This window comes from Rhipicephalus sanguineus, chromosome 8 (genome assembly GCF_013339695.2).
Source record: "Rhipicephalus sanguineus isolate Rsan-2018 chromosome 8, BIME_Rsan_1.4, whole genome shotgun sequence".
NCBI lineage: Eukaryota > Metazoa > Arthropoda > Arachnida > Ixodida > Ixodidae > Rhipicephalus > Rhipicephalus sanguineus.
The window spans coordinates 85,886,321-85,907,615 of record NC_051183.1 but is presented as its reverse complement, the minus strand read 5'-3'; the positions used below and the strand labels follow the sequence as shown (position 1 = coordinate 85,907,615).

At 46.7% G+C, this 21,295-nt stretch overlaps 1 protein-coding gene across 1 annotated transcript in view; it reads right to left on the bottom strand.

The window, feature by feature from the left end:
* Positions 1 to 9,648: 9,648 nt before the first annotated feature.
* LOC119403359 (BTB/POZ domain-containing protein 3-like) overlaps positions 9,649 to 21,295 on the bottom strand; it is a 36,536-nt gene continuing 24,889 nt past the window's right edge. Inside the window, exons 2-3 of the mRNA XM_049418293.1 lie at positions 15,885 to 16,105; positions 9,649 to 10,628 (exon numbers count right to left, since the gene is read on the bottom strand). Of these exons, the coding sequence (XP_049274250.1) occupies positions 10,043 to 10,628; positions 15,885 to 16,105 (807 nt within the window). The 3' untranslated portion in view covers positions 9,649 to 10,042. The remainder of the gene's footprint in view (positions 10,629 to 15,884; positions 16,106 to 21,295) is intronic.

The following is a 21,295-nucleotide window of genomic DNA, read 5'->3' as shown; positions in this document are numbered from 1 at the left end:
ATTGCAAAGGTTGCAATGAAATATATAGCACCGTGATGCGCAGACGTACCGAACGCGTATCAAGAAACACTCATCAGGCCAAAGACATGTGACATCAACAAACCTAATCTCGCTCTTAACAGGCAGATGGACGTATCGCTAACACAATAAGTTCCTTTTTCTTTGTGTGATAGGCCTCCCAGAGTTCACGGGCTGATTTGTTCCGGCTTCGACCTAGAATCTTGGCCTCACGAAACGATGGACACCATCTATCTTCTCATATTGGGCGCATAGTCCCCGACCGGTCATTAAGGCACCGTACATAGGGCAAACAGGCCACTGCCTTAATGGCCGGTTAGGGAGCATGCGCAAAATATAAAGAAAGTAGACGGTGCCCATCGTTCGTCCCACTGCCGAAAATGCACGTGTGAGCCGGTATTGCGTGAGCCCAAGGTTATAAGTAGTATCCGGAAGAAATCACTCCATGAACTCTGGTAGGCGTATCACATAAAGAAAAAAACGAGCCCATTGTGTTAGCGATACGTCCATCTGCCTGTATAGGAGCGAGATAAGGTTTCGTTCTGTCACATGTCCTTAGCCTGGTAAGTGTTCTCTTGATATGCGCTCGTTAGGTCTGCGCATCATTGTGCTAATAATTTTATTGCAGCCTTTGCAATAAACCATGTGTGAGTAGCGCATGTCCTGCTTTCTCTCATGTGTTCGTCTTTCGTAGCGCAAATATGAAGATGTTATGTAACGTACAAATGCTCTATATTGTGATTCAGGCGCGCACAATACACGACAGGGGCGTAGCCACGTTAGGGCACACCCGGGCCCGTGCCCCCCCCCCCCCGAAATTTTTTTTTGCCATAGCATACAGAGCAGAAAATGACACTCGACCACATCTGCCTGCTCGTCCCCACTACAGATCAAGGAGGTGCCCCCCCCCCCGAAAAAAATTTCTGCCTACGCCCCTGATACACGATGAAGCCGTTTGCAATTTTCTGTGCATCTAAGTCTACGTTAACTAGGCATTTGCATAATGCCATCATCGAAATGCAGCCGTGGCCGTGAATCGAACCCGAGTCCTTGAACTTGGCAGCGCCATAACTTACCACGGTAGGTGACATTTCCCACACAAAGCAATCATCGCAGTGGAGCACCGTACGTTTGGTTACAATATGAACTTACGAATCTTTATGTTATTCATTATTTCACCTAATAGCACTGTACAAAACTGCTCATTCCAAAAATGAACAAAATCACAGCATATCCACGGAGTGAATGATGATGAGTGGGCGAAGCTGCGGAGGTTCATCGGTAAACCGTGAATCTTCCGTGAATTCTGCCTAGTACATCATCACCGACGTCAGATCGGGCGCGTTTATACTAAAGGTTCGATGAGAGTTATGACGACTTGAAGCTCACTTTAATTTTACATGTACGCTGTGAATTTTCATTGTTTAGAAAACCATTGCTTTAGAAAACATCTGGCGTCTTTCGTTAAGCAGCTGGCGTCTTTTCGTTTTGCTTTAGAAACATCTGACGTCTTTTCGTTTTGCTTTTAGAAAACATCTGGCGTCTTTCGTTGGTTTATTTCATCAATCAACGGCATTTTGAACAAAATTTTATTGTTTAATCACGCACAGGAGAAATCTCACCAGGCACTACCTTGGAGGTAAACAATGGCTGCTAATGGGAATGAGAGACAGAAGAAGTTGGCTTTTAGCTAACACTTACACTTCTACTTCTACTAACGTTTCCTACTGGAACATGCCAATGGCTGCTAATGGGGAATGAGAGACAGAATTCGGCTTTTAGTTAACGCGGACGCTGCGAATTTTCTATTGTTCAACAACGCACAGGAGAAATCCCCCACCGGCACAACCTTGGAGGTCAAGATCTGGTACTAGCGTTACGACTGGTTACGCACTACGAGGGACGAACGGGTGCCGCTTTAAGGAGCTTCGCCCCTAAAAGATATTTCTATTTGCACAGATGCAAAGCTACGGCATCGAGCTAATGTCACCAAACTGTTTTCTTGTTTGGCATTATCACACCGCTTTCGTGAACTTGCAAACTACGATTCGTACCCACAAATATTAACCTGCGAAAGGTCTTTCTACTAAACCCCTTCTCCGTAAAATTGACGTGTTTCATATAAAACGTTTTTTGCGATTACTCAGCTGCACACGTGCTACTCCACTCTATAGATGGCTTGCAGTGACGTCATTGAACCAGCCACGCGGGAGCACCGACATGGTGTAATGCGAACTTTGTGATATCACGCTTTTGTTATTAGTACATCGTACGCTGGTTCTCTGGCTATTCACGCACGGAGCCCCAATGACATTCCAGCGACGTCGTTAACACAATGAGACAGGTTAATCGCCGCGTGGTTACACTGCCTTGACGTCATCTAAGCCGCCATGTTGGAGCCATGTTGTGCGTCCACGACGTCACGTGCAATCTATCAATACGCAAGTCTCTATGAGAGGAAATCCTTTATTTCGGAATTGAGGCTGGTATTACAGACGCATTTTGGCCTGTGCAAATCTGCATCAATAATGAAGTCTGCAAGCGACAGAGCCTGAGCGAACTTCTGCAGTATTTGCTGCGTAAACTCTATTCTCATAACTGGAACCGAGTTCATCTGCGTTTTGATGCCTGCTTATTTTCATGCTTTCCCAAACCAGTTCATGCTATCTTCATAATTGTACGGTCACGATCAGAGCAGGATTGATAAGATACAAACATAGCAATGATTTCATTCTACTTCGAAATTTCGCCCTTAAAAAGTGATACGGGACGATAACTTTGCGGGCAGTGTTTTGTGGCAGAGCAAGAGTTGCACTGTTAAAAATGACAAATACAACAGAGTTGAAAAAAAAGTCACAGTTTCGCCGCAAACGGCGAAGCAATGAATGCGATAGCAACAAATTGGAATGTAACGCGAAGAACGGAAAGCAGCTCGAAATTGGCAGCGCGAACTATCATGCGTCACAGTTCGACACTTGAAGCGCACTGCTCAAACATGAAGCAGGACGCACGAAACGAACGAACCGGTACACACAGGAAGAGCGCGAACTGTCACAATTGTTGCTTACTTCTGTTTGAACAGCGCGCTCCATTCACAAACGCGGCCGCTGCAGCCAGCGAAATGACCTTCGTAAGTTATGTGACTTCAGCGCGGACATCGCGGGGAAAGCACAAGACATAGAATCCCCCGCTCCACCCCCCCCCCCCCGCCCGCCCCCTTTTTTTCCTCGAAATAAGCGCACGATGGCGACCACGCCCTGTAGGGTGAGGAGCAACGGCGTTACCCGGCAACTACTACCGCGCAAGCAGACAGCGGAATCGCAAGGTTCTCCCTGCGCAAATATTTAAGTGCGCCTCCTCGCGCCATCTCGCTGGTAATAAAGAAATGCTTATAAGCACCTGCCGTCTCTGAGTGCTGCGGTAAACGGTGTGTATATCACTCTCGCCGTTAGCTACCTGAGGCATCTGCCTTTGGTGGCGTAGTGGTTAGCGCCACGTACTGTGGACTGAGAGGTCGCTGGTTTGAATCCGCGCTTCGGAAGCTTTCTTCGGAATTATTTTTCTTTGGGATACATATACGCAGCATGACGGTGGCGATGGCGACCGCAAAAAAACCAGCTGAGACTATCCATATAATTGCTATCGCAATAAAATGACGAGAAACACCTTCCTTCAACGATTTTCCGCTGTGCCTAGCGGCCGCCGGTTGCCGCTGCAATAAGTCATGACACTCCGCGCGCGCGCGCCGCTGCAGCAGCCGCGGGGGCCCCAGTGTATGTTCATTGTTGTCGGCGTTACTGGCTTGCAATTGTGTTTCGTCTGGAATATCCGGGAAAATTATTCGCTTTGTATCGCACTTACTTTCCCGCGGTAGGTCTTCGCATTTAAAGCGTTCGTCGCGGCGGGAGGAAATGTCTTGCTACTGTTGCGCTGAAGGCTGTCATGATAGCATCGTTGGTCGCGACACACCGTCGTGTACCTTTCCTAGAGATGACAAGCTGCGTAGACTTTAGATACGTGCTGTTCAGCCACCACACCAAACCTGGACACCTTTAAACATTGACTTCATTTGAAAGCTCGGAGCACTTCGTCGCTTCACTTAGCTGCGTCCAACGAAAAAAAAAAAAAAACAGCAGAAGCAAGGGTCAGTGGCGCCATCTAGCCTTAATACGCGCAAATCAGGCTTGATTTGGAATATCCCTTGCTCTCCATTGTGACGAAGTCAACCGATCTTGATTAGTTCAACCTGTAAATGCCTTGCGATAGCGCGGTATGCCGTATGCACAGAGCTATCAAACGGCTGAGAAATTCCACACATATCGTACGGTGCGTCGTCACCCAAAAACGAACTGTGCATCGGTCGAACGCCCACCGCATAGATAAACACAGAGCGGGGAACGATGTCTCGATTCAGCTGTAATAACTATTTCTCTGTCCGAACGACGCTAATGAAACCACAAATTCTACATGCTCCGTAACATTAATTTATCTACTGCGGCCGCTGCACGTTCGACCATGTTGCTGGCTCGGAATGCCTGACCGGCACGCCCGCGGCCTCCTGCTCTACCTCGTCGTTTCACGCAGGAGGCATGTAACCGTAAGCAGTTCAGTTCAAGATATCTCCATCATTAGGGGTAAATTCATTGCTGGTAGAGGAACCATGACATTAATGCATACCGTGCAGTTATGCGACGGCATGCGCTTTGAAAACCGCGGCCGGCCGGCCAGCTGTCCGAAGAGGTTGTTGTGACGTCACGCCTTCCAACTCGCGTCGGCCGACTGGTCTGGCGCACGCTCACAAAAACCTCGAAATGAGGACCAACCGCTCAAAATTTCACTAAATGACGACTTCTTTTCGATTTATTCGCACATTCAGAATTTATTTTCAGGATTTCCGCAAAAAATTTCAGATTTTGGTTCAGTATCCCTTTAGAGACTTCAAGAAATCCTGCTTGCTACTAGTACTCAGTGTACTGCATCGTCATTGTCAGTCTATCTTATTTACACATAGACGAACGTATCTTCATTACCTCTAATCTAGCCATTTTGTCTGGCGCAAGATTATTGCATTTACTTCACAAAATTTGTTAACTACGTCGCTCCTCCTAACCACCTGCCGTACACGGTCGTGCACCCCATCTCTGAAGAACCATTATTCGCACTAACCGACCGTCCGCTACTGGTTCTTCTCATGTGGTTGGCTGCCCATGTCTATTTTTGTCTCTTAATTTAAGGTTGAATAATGGTTACAACTGTATTTTGATCAACTCTGCGACGTCTTATTTTTTTTTTAAGTTAATCCTATAAGTTTTCTTTCCATTACACGCTGTATGGTTCCGAACTTCTTATCAAGATTCATTGTTAATCTCCAAGTTTCTAACCGATATGTAGCAGCAGAAAAAGAATACCGTGGTTGTATGCTTTCTCTTCACTGACAGCAGTAATTTCCGAGTCATGAGTTAAGGATGTCTACCGACTGCGCACCAGCCCATTCTTATTCTTCACTGGAATACTTTTACAACAGTGGGTTCCCCTGTTAGTGATTGACCAGATATTCGTTTTTTTTCCAGTGTCAAGTCCAGTTGTCGATCGCAAACTGTCGCTCTTTCGCCATACTAGATGTATTGTAACGAAGTGCACGTTACATGACACCTGGCACTGACTTCACCACAGAGCCGGCGCTACCGAATGAGAGTACTGTGCGCGCGCGGGCGGCGCGAGCCCCAGTAGGAGTAGGGAGCTACGGCTCACACTGCGGAATGTCGCTAGCCCTTCCCTAATCCTCTACTGAAATGCCACACTGGTGTATTGTTATCAGTGAAGAGATCAGAGAAGAAAACTGTTGCCTACTGGGTGTGTGTCATCTTGATGGCACATTCACAAGAAAACAGTTTCTTTCAATAAACTTATTTAGTTTTTTATTAATTACCTCGACAGTTAACTGGCCCTTGTCTTTACTAAGCTTATACATTGGTAACATATGATTCAATGCAACAATTCAATTAAACCATTACCTATTTTTTATGACTTGTTTTTTATTCGGCTTTCACAACATGCGAGCCAACTTTGAACTTCCGGTTGGCTGGAGGCGACTTGTTGTGGGGTCATTGAGAAACATAATGTTGCTAGGTACTAGTGCCATAATATGATGAACAATGAGCCTCTATCCTGATGTGAGAGTGCATATCTGTCGATGACGAAAAGTAACAAGTGCATCCGATCACGGGAAGGTCATTTGAAGAAAAACAATAAGCTTCACCGCATACCGCAGGCAGAGCGAAGCCGTCACCGCCACTTTACCGCTATCAGAGAACACGTGTAGGGGAATTGTGTTACGCGTGGTTGCAGAACTCGCGTTGCGTGACGCCTGGTTGTTATTTTAGTATTCTACCACGCTGTATTACATATGTTATTCTGGTTTCTGCCGATATCAAGCCTGTATAGGTGTCATGAGTGCGCGTATTCAAATGGACTTCAAATAATCAGATGCCAAGTGAATTTGCGCCAAGAGAAGACGTCGCCAGACAGTGCGAATTCAAAGCCGCCCCCGCGAGCGGGCCCCCCGTATCTTACAGCGGAACGTGAAGTTCCCCCTGCGCGGGCCCCACGGTCCCGGCGCCGCGCAAAGTTCAATGTAAACACCGTGCGCACCGGCGCGGCAGGAAGAAAGGCTCCTCTCCCACAATTGACCCCAAGGAATCTCGGGAGAGGGATTTCGAAGAAGACGACCTAGAGCTCGGGGCAGTCGAGCCTTGGCTAGGGCGAAAGGAAGACGTATGCAACTCGAGCTGGACAGAACCAACATCGGCTACGCTCCGGTCCCTGGTTTCAAGTCGTTCCCCCGGCTACGCTACGAGGGCTCCAGCAAGTGTCAAGTGCAACAACGGACGCCAACTGCCTCAAAAGAAGTAAATTCGGACTTTATTGTATTTTACGCGCAGAAGCGAAATTTGTTTGTGATTGGGACTCTGACTTAGCGATGTTGAATATCGAATAAGCCATTAGCGATGTAATATTGATGACAGTACCTTTTGTGTGTATTCTATTTTTTATGTTTGTTCGAAAAGTAAATAGCCGAAGCGAAAAGTGTACATGTGCATCCCTCTGGTTTCCTTCACTTTGCTGACGGTGACGACAATAGGGTCTTTTTGCAAAGCAGTTTCAGCACCGGCATAGCACTGTGGTAGAATACTGGGCTCTCAGGCTCGAACCCGTTCCGTCGTGGATATATCTCATTTCGTTTTTTAGGAGCTTGCTCCTTTTGCTGTGGGGTAGTCTCTCATTCTTCCTGCCGTGTACGCTAGTTCTCATTGTTCCCGCTAGAGACGCAGCTGTGCTCTCCGTTGATTAAAGAGCGCTCACTAGATGGTGCACCGCCGCTCAGGCGGCGCTCCGCACTCGGCACGTGCTCTATTTTGATAAGAGATCGCTAGATGGTCGCAGCTTAGATAGCGCTCGCTCGTGGCGCGCTTCCTATCCCTTTCGCCGGACATCACTCAGTGCACTTCGAAACCGTTATTCATCATGAATTCCGAAGAACCCAAGGCAGCAGCGCGGGCTCACTGCCAAGACCCTGCCGTGAGAGCTCGCGAGGCCGAAGAGAGACGCCAGCGCCGACACGAAGCACAAGCCACGATCAGCACAGAGGCGGCGGAAGCAGCGGCGGAAGCAGCGACGGCTCGCTGCTGCCGCCGCCATTATACGAAGCCATTATACTAAAAAGATCACGTTCCTCCGAGCTTATCTGATCCGTATATCGTGTCACTGTTTTATATGATGATGATTGAGCAGATGTAGAGAGGATTCACGGTTTACCCGATTTAACCTCTGGAGAAAGTACCTTACTCATCATTCACTTCGTGGATATGCTGTGATTTTTTTGTATTTCGCGTGATAGCGCTTACGGACACAGGCGGCGACGGCGGCGGAAAACATAAGGCGCCAAAAACGGCCGTCGTGATCTCATACCGGCTTTCACTGTAAAACAGCGCGGAGGTTGCCGCAGTTCGGAAACGGGCCACCGCAGCCGTCGCGGCCTTCGCCATTTTCACCCGTTGCCTGGTGACCAAAGATATTTACTGCCCAGTTGTGTCGGCCGTATGTGCGCGATTTTTGCCGGCAGCTTGACTGGGTTCTCGACGCTAGACCTGAACGGCATGTTGCGACGGCAGTGCAACATCCCGTACTGCGAGCGCGTTGGTCTGGGGACTCAAGCTAGTTTGCAGCTGCCTACTACCAAGCACGATGACGCGCATGCTGCTGTTCGGCACTGTAAACGACGCCATTTCCACGACTAAAGAAATCAAACCCCGATGAGCGACAGAACGTCGGTTTATCTCAAAACTGTGGCTGGTGATATTTCAGCGTGTGGTATGGTAATTCTAAAACACAGCAATAAAGCTAGACTTCACAGGCTCCAGGGGCGTAGCCAAGGGGGGGGGGGGTTCAAACCCCCTCCCGAAATTTTTCAATTTTGCTTGCGTATATAGGCACGCACACATACAAACGCACGCACGAACATACATAAAGTATGGTTGAAACCCCCCCCCCCCCCCGAAAAAAATTTCTGGCTACGCCCCTGAAAGGCTCCTCCGAGTGCCTGGTAACACCGGACCTTAAATAGTGCTCCAGAGCTTTATTCCGTGTACGCACACTGAAGCATGCCGGTTTTCATTACTATGTAATCGAGATTTGGTATTACTTCTAGTACTGGAATCATGATCTTCGGTAAATGACGGAGGCGCTTGGTTCTCCAGAACGAGGACCTTTGTTGGAAAGCAGGCTAACATGGCTTTCGCCGTGCCCATAGACTGACGTCGGGCCACCAAGCGGATGTCAGGGATGTCAGGACTGGACAGTTAGCAGACAACAGACGGTCAAAGTGCCTTTGAATCGTTTAAAAATAATTAGCATTTAAAAGAAATTAGGAGCCCGTGCTCTATCTGGATAAATGGGGGCCAACGAAGCTTCACTTTTGCGTGCCTGAGGTGCTACTCTTCTTTCTGTCGCACTAGGCAGTGCTGCCTCCTTAACATTTCCTTCCTCCATGCCGAGAACTGGAGCGTCCTGCACGTGCCTAGCAGCGCAACGCTTCACTTGGTACAAGCAACGAACACGGACATGCTTTCATATCCAGGCAACAATGGAAAGCGCAATGTGGAGACATGTCAACACAGTAAAATATCACATAATCTTATATCGAGGATCAGATAAGCAGATAGCTGTCGGCTTAACTTCGTAGATACCAAAAATGGCTCAGGGGGACATAACTGTACAAAGTGGTTCGGAGGTTATATGTATATAACGGGAATTTACTGTTTCGTGTGTCATGATGCCCTCTCGAATTTTTTTGACCTTGAGTTACTTTCATCGGATGTTGTAAATTTCTTTATGAAGTCTGTACTGGTTTGGACAAGTTCGCTTTCTTCTTGCCTTAGTGATTTACGTCTGACTGCAATTTATGCTCTATTAATTAGTCTGGTTGCTGTTTCCCATATTCCCACTACGTCAAGATTTTCTGATTTGGAAACAGGAAAACAAAACAAGGAACACGATAATGTACCTGTATATGTAAAAGAAAAGAAATCAGTAATGAACACAAGGTAACAACCTTTATTTCAAAATGAAACACATGACTGGGTGCTACAAGAGGAACTTTAAGCACTGTGATTGGGGTTTCACCCTTTATATTTGGGCGAAAATAAATCGCAGTGACAAAAGTTGACCGATTAAAAGAATTACAATAAAGTAAACTGTTAAAATAAACGTAAGAAAATAAAGTAAGCTGATAAAATGAAGATAATAAAACAAAGCCCACTAATAAAAATGCGATAAGTACTCGCTTGTACTAACGAGTATTATTATGCACGAATAACTGGAACCGGCAAATTATTTTGCAGCAAATTAACTGTGCAATTTAAATAAAAGAAAATACGAACGATAAATTGTAGAGACGAATCAGAAACGATTTGATCTCTGCATTTCGCGACTTGTCAGTTATTTCTGCCTTGTTTCAAGCGCGCGACTAAGCGCGCATTTCCCTTATCTTACAGAAACCATGTGGAACAGCAGCAGACTCCGAATCGATTATGTTACTCAACAGCGCCAGGGCCTCTTTCTCATCAAAAATGCCCCACACATTCATACCGCGTACAAATTCGCTTGGTGTGAGCGCCAGGAAGCGGAGCTTGCTGAAGAAAGGCTGCATGAATTTGCGTACGTTGGTAACTTCCTTATCGTCTTGGCGTTCCAGAAGTACCTGCTCCTGTGCCCATTCGTACACTGCTCCGATGACGGTAAACTCAGACACGCTTTTGATGTGTTCCAGGACGTAGCTAACTGTGCACTCTAAGCAGGACTTAAAACTGCTTGATGACAGAACATCTGCGCCTCTAGTGTGCAACAAATTTCTAGCCGGCGCATCTGTGTCTTGTTCACCCATCGTGAGCATGTTGTCTAAAAACGCGCAGACGTCGTCTGGCTTCAGGTGAGTGGTCACGTATTCGCAGCAGAGCGCTCTCAGTTCAGGCATCAAGTACTTCGTTGCTGCGGTCCTTGTGTAGAAGGCCTGGCGCACGTTGTCTACTTTCAGATCGCCACTGTATAGGTACCTGCAACACACAAATGCAGAAAATGTGCTTTGGTCATCCGCGGTGGTGTAGCGGTTACGATGCTCGGCTGCGGACCCGAAGGTCGCGGGTTCGATCCCGGCCGCGGCGGTGGCATTTCGATGGAGGCGAAACGCTAGAGGCCCGTGTACCGTGCGATGCCAGTGCACGTTAAAGAACACCAGATGGTCGCAATTTCCGGGGCCCCTCACTACAGCGTCCCTCATAATCATATCGTGATTTTGGGACGTCAAACCCCAGATATTGTAATTGTTATTAGAAAATGTGCTTTCCTGACGACGATGAACGTGGTGAGCGGCTATAATGCAGCCGAACTCTTCACACTAACAGGGTCGCTGCTCAAATAATGGTTGGGGTTTAACGTGCCAAACCTACTATTGATTATGGTGCACGCCGAAGTGAAGCACTCGGGATTAATTTAGACCGCTTCGGGTTCTTTTACGTGCACACGTCTACGTTAACGGGGGCTTTTGCCTACAGCCAACATCTAAATGCAGAAATGCAACCACCATGGCCGTGAATCTAAGCCGCGTCCCTCAACTTCGCAGCGCGATGACTTACCACGGCGGGTGAGATTTCCTAAACAAAGCAATCATCAGCAGCACCGTACGTTTGGTTGCAATATGAACTGACGAATATTTACGTTATTCATCATTTTACCTATTACCACTGTAGAAAACTGCTTATTGCGAGAATGAATAAAAGATATGGCTTCCGCATTCGAAAATATACAGCAATTCCATCAAGCTAATGACGCGACACTGTTTTGTTGCTCGCCGTTATTACACCGCATTCGTAAACTTCAAACGACCATTCACACCCACACATATTTAAACCTGCGAACTGTCTTTCAAGTGAACCCCTTATCCGTACAATTCACGTTATTCATATGAAACGTTGTTGCAATTACTTTTACTCTATACACAAGCTTGCATGAGAGGAAAACTTTATTTCAGAGTAAAGGCTAGTATTGCTGACTCATTTTCACCGGCGCAAATCTGCATCAATGATGAAATCGGGAAGCGACACAGTTTGCGCAAACTTCTGCAGTGCTTGCTGCATAATCTTTATTTTCAAAAGTGGGACCAAGTTTATCTTCATTTTGATGCTACTGATTTTCATGCTTTTCCAATCCAGTTCTTGTTATCTCCTTAACAGTACGGTCACGATCGGAGCAAGATTGATAAGATAAAAAAAATATTTGATTCTACTTCGAAATTTCTCCCTTAAAAGGATACGGAATAACTTTGCGGGCGGTGTTCTGTGGCAGAGCGAAAGTTGAACAGTTAATGACGACAAATACAACAGTGTTGAAGAAAAAGAACGAGAAACATTTTTTTCAGCGATTTTCGGTTGTGTTTAGCGGCCGTCGGTAATCGCTGCAACACGTCATGACAGCCCCCCCCCCCCCCCCCGCGCGGCTGCAGCAGCCAGGGGGGCCGCAGTGTCTGCTCACTGCTGTCGGCATTCCTGGCTTCAATTGTGGTCCGTCTGAAACGTCGCGGATGGCGCTCGACTGCGGAATCGAATGCCGGCCGCGGCGGCTGCATTTTCCATGGAGGCGAAAATGTTTGAGGTCCGTGTACTTAGATTTAGGTGCGCGTTAAAGAACTACAGGTGATCGAAAATTCCGGAGCCCTCCGCTAACGGCGTCCCTTATAATCATATTGTGGTTTTGGGACATTAAACCCCAGATATTATTACGAAACGTCGCGGAAACTAATCGCTTTGTACGACTGTCACAAATTAGCGCGTAATAAAGCGCGCGCGCGAGGCCGCTTTCAGCTGGCTACGAGACAGAACGGCGCGAACCGCTCGCCCAAGAAGCGCAAAAGACGAAAAAGCAAGCATCAAAAGACGCCGGCGCGCCGCATCCTCCTCACCCAATCAAGCCAGGCGCAGACGACGCGATCAAACGCCCGGCAAATCCGGGATCTTTCTAGAAGGAAAGGGTGACGCATCCGCGAGCGATGCCGCCGCGATTCGAACATACGAGAAAGCTCTCGCCCTTTCTCTAGCCTTAGCTGTACTGCACGCCGAAGAACCCTCCCGACGCTTCTGGAAACCGGGGAAGAAGGGATAAAAGCGTGCAAACGACGAAGTCAGTCGAGAAGTCGGGTCAGTGAAGAAGTGAAGGTCAAGACAGTCAGCGAAGGAGTGAGCGTGTCAGTCGGCCCGGTGATGGTGAAGTTATGCGAAGTGTGGCTCCGTTAGCCAAAGAAGACGTGTTTATGATGGTGTGCGGTCAGTCGATCGTCAATCTGGAAGAATTGGATGACGACGCCGTGTGAGCCGTGACAGGTTGCGACGACGGTTGAGCTACGACGATCAACGCTGGAGCTGGCGTGAGTGTTTCCTAGAAGAGAAGCATTCGATTACCGTCCAAGTATTGCGGACTGGATACGCCACTGTATATTCAGGACTTTAACGGTCATTGAATAGTTGTAACGCATGCGATTGCATTCGTAGCGTGTGATCTGTTTGTTTAGCTCCCGTTGTGTAAACACCATCTGAATTATACTGTGAAGTTGTAACTGGTACCAGCCGAGTGTACATGTGTTTGTATTATTTGTATTGCCTTAACTAAGAATATATTTCGTTTTTCGTTTGTGTTATCGACTCTCGGCTCTGACTCGGTCTTTGGACCACAACCGGCGTTCGCTGGCGCACCAAAGGACCAACTCTAAATTGTCCGCGCTTTCGTGGTGCGTTTTCGGAGGGCCGTGACGCCAGCCCTTAGAATCCGCCCGACGATTGCCAACCCGATTAACGGGATCAGTGACAACGACAAATACTTTCCGGCGGTCGGTCTTCGCTTTTAAAGCGTTCGTCGCGGCGGAAGGGAATGCCTTGCTACTGCTGCGCTGAAGGCTGTCATAACAGAATCGTCTGTCGCGACAGACCGTCGCATACGTTTCCTAGAGATGACAAGCTGCGCAGACTTTGGATATGTGTTGTTCAACCATCATGCCACACCTGGACACATTTAAAAACTTAACTTGCTAGCTTAGACCACTTCGTCGCTTCACTTAGCTACGTCCTGCGTCCGAAAAAAAACCAGCAAAAGCAAGGGACGGTGGCGCTATCGCACGCTCAGATAAACGTCGAAAATAAGACGAACCGCCGAAAATTTTGCTAAGTGACAACTTCTTTCCGCTTTATTCGCGCATTGAGAATTCATTTTCCGCATTTCCGTAGAATTTTCAGATTTTGGTGCAGTAGCCTTGCTTGCTACTAGTACTCAGTATAATGCATCATCATCGTCACTCTATGTTATTTACACATGGAGGAAGGTCTCTTCCAATTACCTCTAATCGAGCTATTTTGTCCAGCGCAAGCTTAGTCCATTTTATTTCACAAAATGTGCTGATTGCATCGCTCCTCCTAACCATCTGCCGTTCTCGGTCGGGTACGCCATCTCTGGAGAACTCGCTCTAACTGACCATCGTGTATTGGTTCTTCTCATGATGTTGCCTGCCATGTCAATTTTTGTCTGTTTATATGATGTTGAACATGGGTACACCTATATTCTGATCAACTCAGCGACTCTTGCTTTTTTAGAGTTACTCCTATAAATTCGCTTTCCATCACAGGCTGTGTGGTTCCGAACTTTTTATGAATATTCATTGTTATTCTGCATGTTTCTACCCGATATGTAAGAGCAGAAAAAAAAATACCGTAGTTTTATACTTTCTGTTCAGTGACAGGAGTAATTGTCCGTCACCAGTTAAGAATGTCTACAAAGTGCGCACGAGCCCATTTTTCTTCGCTGGAATACGTTTACATGAGTGGGCTCCCATGTTAGTGATTGGTCAGATATGTTTCTTTTTATTCCAGAGTCCGGTTTAGTTATCGATCGCAAACTGTCGCTCTTTCGCCGTAGTAGATGTACTGTAACGAAGTGCAGGTTAACGACACCTGGCAATGACGTCACCACAGAGCCGGCGCTAAGGAATAAATACTGGGCACACGCGGGCGGCGCGAGCCCCAGTGGGCGAGAGAGAGGGGCGGCTCACACTGCGGAGTGACACCAGCCCTTCCCTCACCCTCTACTGAGATGCCGCGCTGGTGTATATTAATGGGTGAACAGATCAGAGACGGCAACTGTTGCCTACTGTGTGTGTGTGTCATCTTGATGAGACATTCACAATGATCTCATTGAACAATGAACTCACTCAGTTAAATTTAATAATTACCCTGAGAGTTAACTGACCCTTCTCTTTACTAAGCTTATATTCTGATAACATATGATCCAATACAACTATTCACTTGAATCATTACCTCTTTTTATATAGGTTTCATTTTTTCTTCGGGTTTCGTAACATGCGAGCGAACGTTCAACTTACGGTTGCCTGGGGCCGACTTCTTGTGTGATCATTGAGAAACATAATGTGGCTAAGTACTAGCGCCATAATATGATTAGCAATGAGCCGATATTCTTGTCTGAGAGTGCATTTCTGTGGATGTCGAAAAGTAACAAGTTCATCTGATCATGGGAAGGAAATTTTCAGAAAAACAATACGCTTCACCGCATACCGCAGGTAATACGAAGCCGTCACGGCCACTTTACCACTATCACAGAACAAGGAAGTGTAAATTGCAAAGCCAGCGTTGTTATAGTGCCTCCGGGCTGAAACCAGCACGTGTCTTGACACTCTGTGCCTTTGTGTATTTTTCATCAAAATTCTGTGTCACATCTACATCGGGTGCTATACTGCTTCGTTGGTCATTCACCTTCGCAGAGTGGAATGGCTCGTTAATACTTTTTTTTATCGGTTAGCGCCATGGCTGGATTATTCACGTATCTTCTAGGTAATAACGCTATAGATTTGACATATGAGACCACCGCATTCGATTCAATTTGTTAGAGAATATCCTTCTTGTTAAACAATGGGACCAGTAACAAATATTTCTTTACATTTCATCCCTAAAGTATTGCTTCCCTCGGAAATATATTCACACGAGTACATTAAGTAATCATCATAACACACATTTCCTGTCATTTACGAAATGTGACGCTTTTTTACAGCCTAGTTCCTAAGGTACTGTCGGTAATTAATATTGTGTTACCTGCCTGGATAATAAAGAAAAGCATTTCATAATATTAAGCGTTGTGTATACATTGCTTTTAGGTGGACCGCACTCGAATAAGTCGCAGCATTCAAGCTTCGGTGATACAGGTCCAATCATAAGCGTTCCATTTGCTGAATTCTATGCAGGCTGAGCGGACATTCTTACCGAAGCATGCCTAAAAATCCATCTGGGTGAAGGTCAGTGACAGTAATGCGATCTTCCTTCGCGAAGTCCCCGTAGAACATGACCTTGAAGGCCTCGTTTTGCAGGGCCAAAATCAGGCGGTGGGCCTTGAACGATGCTTTCTTGCCGGGGTAATGAGTTGAGTCCACGACGAACTCCACATCAGTGAGCTCTTCAGATCCCAAATATGTGATGAAAGAAAACTGAAAAGAAAGAATAATACATGTGAGGAAAATTGAGACGTTTCATTGCACAGTGCTTTTCAAATATCTTTGTTGAATAATGCTCGTACGATACGTGGCGACAAGCTAGTGTTTCAGAGACAGGTAACTATCACGTTTATGCCTGAGAAATGAGGCATACAGGAATATTTATCGTTATGTATTAATGGTTCCATAGGGGTACATATACAACTAAATGCGCAAATAAGGCGCATAACTAAATGCGCAAATGAGGCGCATACAGTTTACTCTCACACGATGTATGCCTTGCGTGTTGAATTTTTTAGAACTTCTGTCAGTTAACATGTCCGATGAAATAATTTTCCAGCTAAACGCACACATTCGACTCGGCCATTTAGACCCAACATTGTCAAAATAAGAGATGGGAGTGAGTGAAATCAACGGGCGCAGTTACCGAGGGGGACGATGCCAGGCACACACAGCACAAAACCGCGGCGCTGACTTCCAAGAAAAAAATGTATTACGGCCAAGTTGTATATGGCTAAGCGACACCAAAATTCGTCCGTCTTATGTACGCAAACACTAGCGCGCATGTGGACAGAAATTGACCAAGACTGGTGCACTCAAAATGGAGTACACACATAGGGGGGAACATAAATTAAACTCTAAAATCTGGAACTCCTGCAGTAGAGGTTAAATAGCTGCACTACTCCTGCAAAGTACAGTAAGGCTCAGTATAGTCGCAGCGAAAGGTGGAGCCCGAATTTCTGGAGCCCGGTAGAAACTCTCTTGGGACTACTAATAGAAGTACACTGGCAAAGTAGCCACTACGCCATAACTCATAATTTGTGTCATGTTGGGAAGCACACACTACGCCATTATTTATCATTCTGCGGAGACGCGAGGTACCCGCTACACATCTCTAAGGCATTATGAGCATTTTGCTGATGCGGTGGCTGATGACAATGAATAATTATGGCTGGGGGCCTTTGTAATGGGTTGGAATATTTGGACAACCCGCTACTTACGTAATCCGCATTGAGTGACGCCCGGTCGTTATTTCACTCGCCCACCGCGCTATACAACATTCGTTAACGTGAGAAAGAGAGAGAGAGGGGAATAACTTTATTGTGACCCTGACGACTTGGATCATGGGGGCCTTATGGGCTTCCTTGGCAATAAATAGAAGTGCACTTGCGAGGAACCCACTACGCTATAAATCATCATAATTTTTGTGAAGTAGGCAAGCAGCCACTACGCGATTTTTTAGATGCGAAGCATCTTATGGCGGAGTTCAATCCGGTGACGGTGTGCGGCGTGACCACCCCTACTGCGCCTAAGCGAACCCTCTCCACACAACTCCTCTCCCACTTCCCCTCTCCCAGTTCCCCTACCCTCTCCCCTTCCCCTCTACCCTTCCCCTCTCCCCTTCCCCTCTCCCACTTTCACCTCTCCCCTTCCGCTCTCGCCTTGCCCCTCTCCCACTTTCTCCCTCTCCAGTTGTGTCGGCCGTGTGTGCGCGATTTTTGCCGGCAGCTTAACTGGGTTCTCGACCCTAGACCTGAGCGGCATGTTGCGACGGCAGAGCAACATCCCGGGGACTCAAGCTAGTTTCCAGCTGCCTACTACCAAGCAGGATGAGGCGCATGCTGCGCGTTCGGCACGTTAGGGAATACAAAGGGGAAGTGATGCTTCTGTTTACTCTGTTCGCACGTCCTAGCTTCGCTCAGGTACCTGCAGATGTAGTTCAGCACAGTCTGTCGTGGCGTAAGTGCAATGAAAAGCAGGAAAGAAAAATACGGGAGATCCCACGCACTGTGGGAATCGGCGTAATGCGGACCAGCCAGCAAAGATCTGAAAACATCGCCTTGCTTTTCTTTGAGGCAAATGAAGCGATTGATGTCATGACATCTAGTCCACTATATATAGCATGTTTGTTATGCATGCAAGCGGGCATTGACAATGTGGTTTATTACATGCTATTGAACCGTATATGCTGGTACATATAATGCGTAGCCTGCCATTTGGGTTCGTCACGCACCGCTTTCATGGCATGCCAATGTTCGTAATCCAGTTACAGAATAGCCAGAAGCGCACCAAGACAGTGGCATGTAAATCATGCCGTACATGAAATGCATGACATGTGTTTTACGTATATTACCCGTCATTTATATTCCTTATACAGTCAGTCACACAATACTAGTTCGCGTGTATGTCAAGATACCGAACCGGCCACGAGCGCACCATGAGTGTTGCATGTAAATCATGCCTTATACGACATGCATGCCATAATTGTCAAGTTAACACCTGTCCTTTATGTTCTTCGTACAGTCACGTCATGCAATACCAATTTTGGAGCATATCAAGCAAGCGAAACGGCCGCGAGCGAACCATGAGCATGACATGTAAATCATGCCCAGCATGACATGCATATTATGACTTTCATGTTACCGCCTGCCATTTATGTTCGTCATACAGTCACGTCAAGCAATATCACTTTTGGTGTATGTCAAGCTAGCGAACCGGCCGCGAGCGCACCATGAGTGTGGCATGTAAATCATGCCCAACGTGACATGCATGTCATGACTGTCATGTTACCACCTCTCATTTATGTTTGTCATTCAGTCACATCGCGCAACACCAGTTTTGGCGTATGTCAAGCTAGCGAACCGGCCGCCAGCGCACCATGAGTGTGGCATGTAAATCATGCCCAACATAATATGCATGTCATGATTGCCATGTTACCACCTACATTTTTGTTCATCATACAGTCACGTCACGCAATACCAGTTTTGGTGTATGTCAAGCTAGTGAACTGGCCGGAGCTTCCCTAGACCCTGTCATGTAAATCATGCTGTACATGACATAGTTCCTGATTTTGATATTAGGACGTGTCGTTTATATTGCTCATAGAGTGATATTATGTCACAGCAATTTTGGTATGCATCCCATTAACGAAATGGCTAGGAGAGCACAAAGTCGTAGGCGGCTAGATAGATAGAGATAGACAGATAGATAGATAGATAGATAGATAGATAGATAGATAGATAGATAGATAGATAGATAGATAGATAGATAGATAGATAGAGGGATAGATAGATAGATAGATAGATAGATAGATAGATAGATAGATAGATAGATAGATAGATAGATAGATAGATAGATAGATTAGAGCACTGCACAGGCTCGGGCCTACCCGAAAACCCGGTCCCGGCCCGGCCCACGGGCCGGGCCGGGTAAAGTAGTTTTCACGGCGGGCCCGGGCCGGGCTCGGGCCTGAGGCTCCGGGCTTAGGGCCCGGCCCGGGTTTGAGGTGGCGGGCTCGGGTCGGGCCGGGCCGGGCTGGGCTTGGACTTCGCTCCGTTCTTAAAGGTCAACTCCGGCGATTTTTTGAGGTCGATGGATCTCAATGAAATTCGCTGGGTACGTTCCTTCGCACGTTTCAGTCAATTGTGCAAAATTACAGGCTTGAGACATGCACAGATTGTTTGCAAATGAATTTTAAAGATTGTCTGCTAACGCCCTCCTGGCTTCCCACAACAATTGGCAACATTGCGTCTGTGACGTCAGTATTGGGAAGGCAGCGGAAGTGACGCAGCCGAAGGCACCGCTAACTTCGGCGCTTCGGCCGCTACAGCGAGCGTCTGCTGTGCACAAGGCGACAGACAGCGTTGGTTTGGCCGGCGCTTCGCTGGTCGTCCCGGCTGTCACAGTTTTTATACTCGGCGCCGGCGGGACCGGCATGCCTTGCACGACTTCCGGTTCGTTCGTAACAACGTCTACGTCATACGTAGACAGCACACTCGGTTGGGTTTCGGTTTCGGTGTTGCGCTTTTTTGCTTATTTAAAATTATTCTCCAATTTGCCGAGTATTTCTGCTATCGGGCCCGTAACAGGAGCGTCTCAGGAACATAAAAGCACCATTACTTTGACATGGCCAAAAAATCGCCGGAGTTGGCCTTTAAAGGGACGCTCAAGTGAAACACTGAATCGGTTTACGCTGATAGGGTACCCTCAGAACTCGAATGTCATTCGTCCTACCATTATGAGTTTTTTATTTAAGGAGAAAATCAAGGTCCAAGTTCCGTTTTTAAATTTCGCCCTGAAAACTGCGCGAGTGACGTCACGGAGTGGAAAATACATTTGTCGTATTTCGGGGACTTTCGCTCAACGAAATCTACTGAAAGTTGGTATGTTAAGTATATGACCCCCTCACAGGACAATGTACTTCATTTTTACCAATTAGGAACTACATAGGCCCTAGTAGAAACTGTCATCTATGACGTCACGGCGTCTGCTGAGCGAATTTCCATGTGGCGTCGCCACCCGCATTTTCTTTTTGTGCGTTTTATCGCTTAGTCTTGAAGCAGCGAGCATCGTGATTTTGGAATTGTAAAAGAGTAATTTACTGATAATAGAAAAATCGTATTTCTCTTTAGTTTGCCTTTAAGTTACTTCCACATGCGTTGTGCATACATATACGTTTCACAGTTTGTCTAAAAACGCTTTTCTTTATGTGGGGCAATCTATTTGTAGAGGCTTTATTGTATGATGGACAAGTAATCAACTTTTTTTTGCTACTTGCATGTGGGGCTAATTGATTTATTTGAAACAGGCGAGCTAAACGTAAATAGACCAGGCGCTTATATAGTTAACATATCGCTATTCTGTGCTTTATTGGCATTCTTTATTATTTTGTATCCCAAATGTTATTCTGTAATCGCATAAGTAAATGTAATATAAGAACTATATACCTCTAACTTATCATCGCAAGAGCGATCCCAGAGCTCCAAAGCGGGAAATGTTCTTGAAAGTTTCAGCCTTAAACAACATGAATTAAACAAAAGGACTTCACGAAGTCTCGTTACATAAAATTCCTATAAAGACACCTCTTTTCGTGGTTCCTTCACGGCTTCCAGTGGTTATGTGACGGGAGATGGGCATGCACAGCCTGTTTTTGTGCCCACATTGTTACCTTCTGAGCTGAGCTTTTGTCTTGTTCCGCTATATCACGGGTCTTAAACGCACCCCAGGTAACGGGCCGCATCCCCGAAAATTTACTCCCGCAGGGGAAAGGACAGTGACGAAGATAAGGGCGGCGGGGAAGGGGGGGATAGGTCGTACCAAATGTCAGCCAACGTTGCCATTTGAAATAACTTTTCCATATTTTATATATGCATAGTCATTCCTGAAGGGTACTTGGCGGCAGAA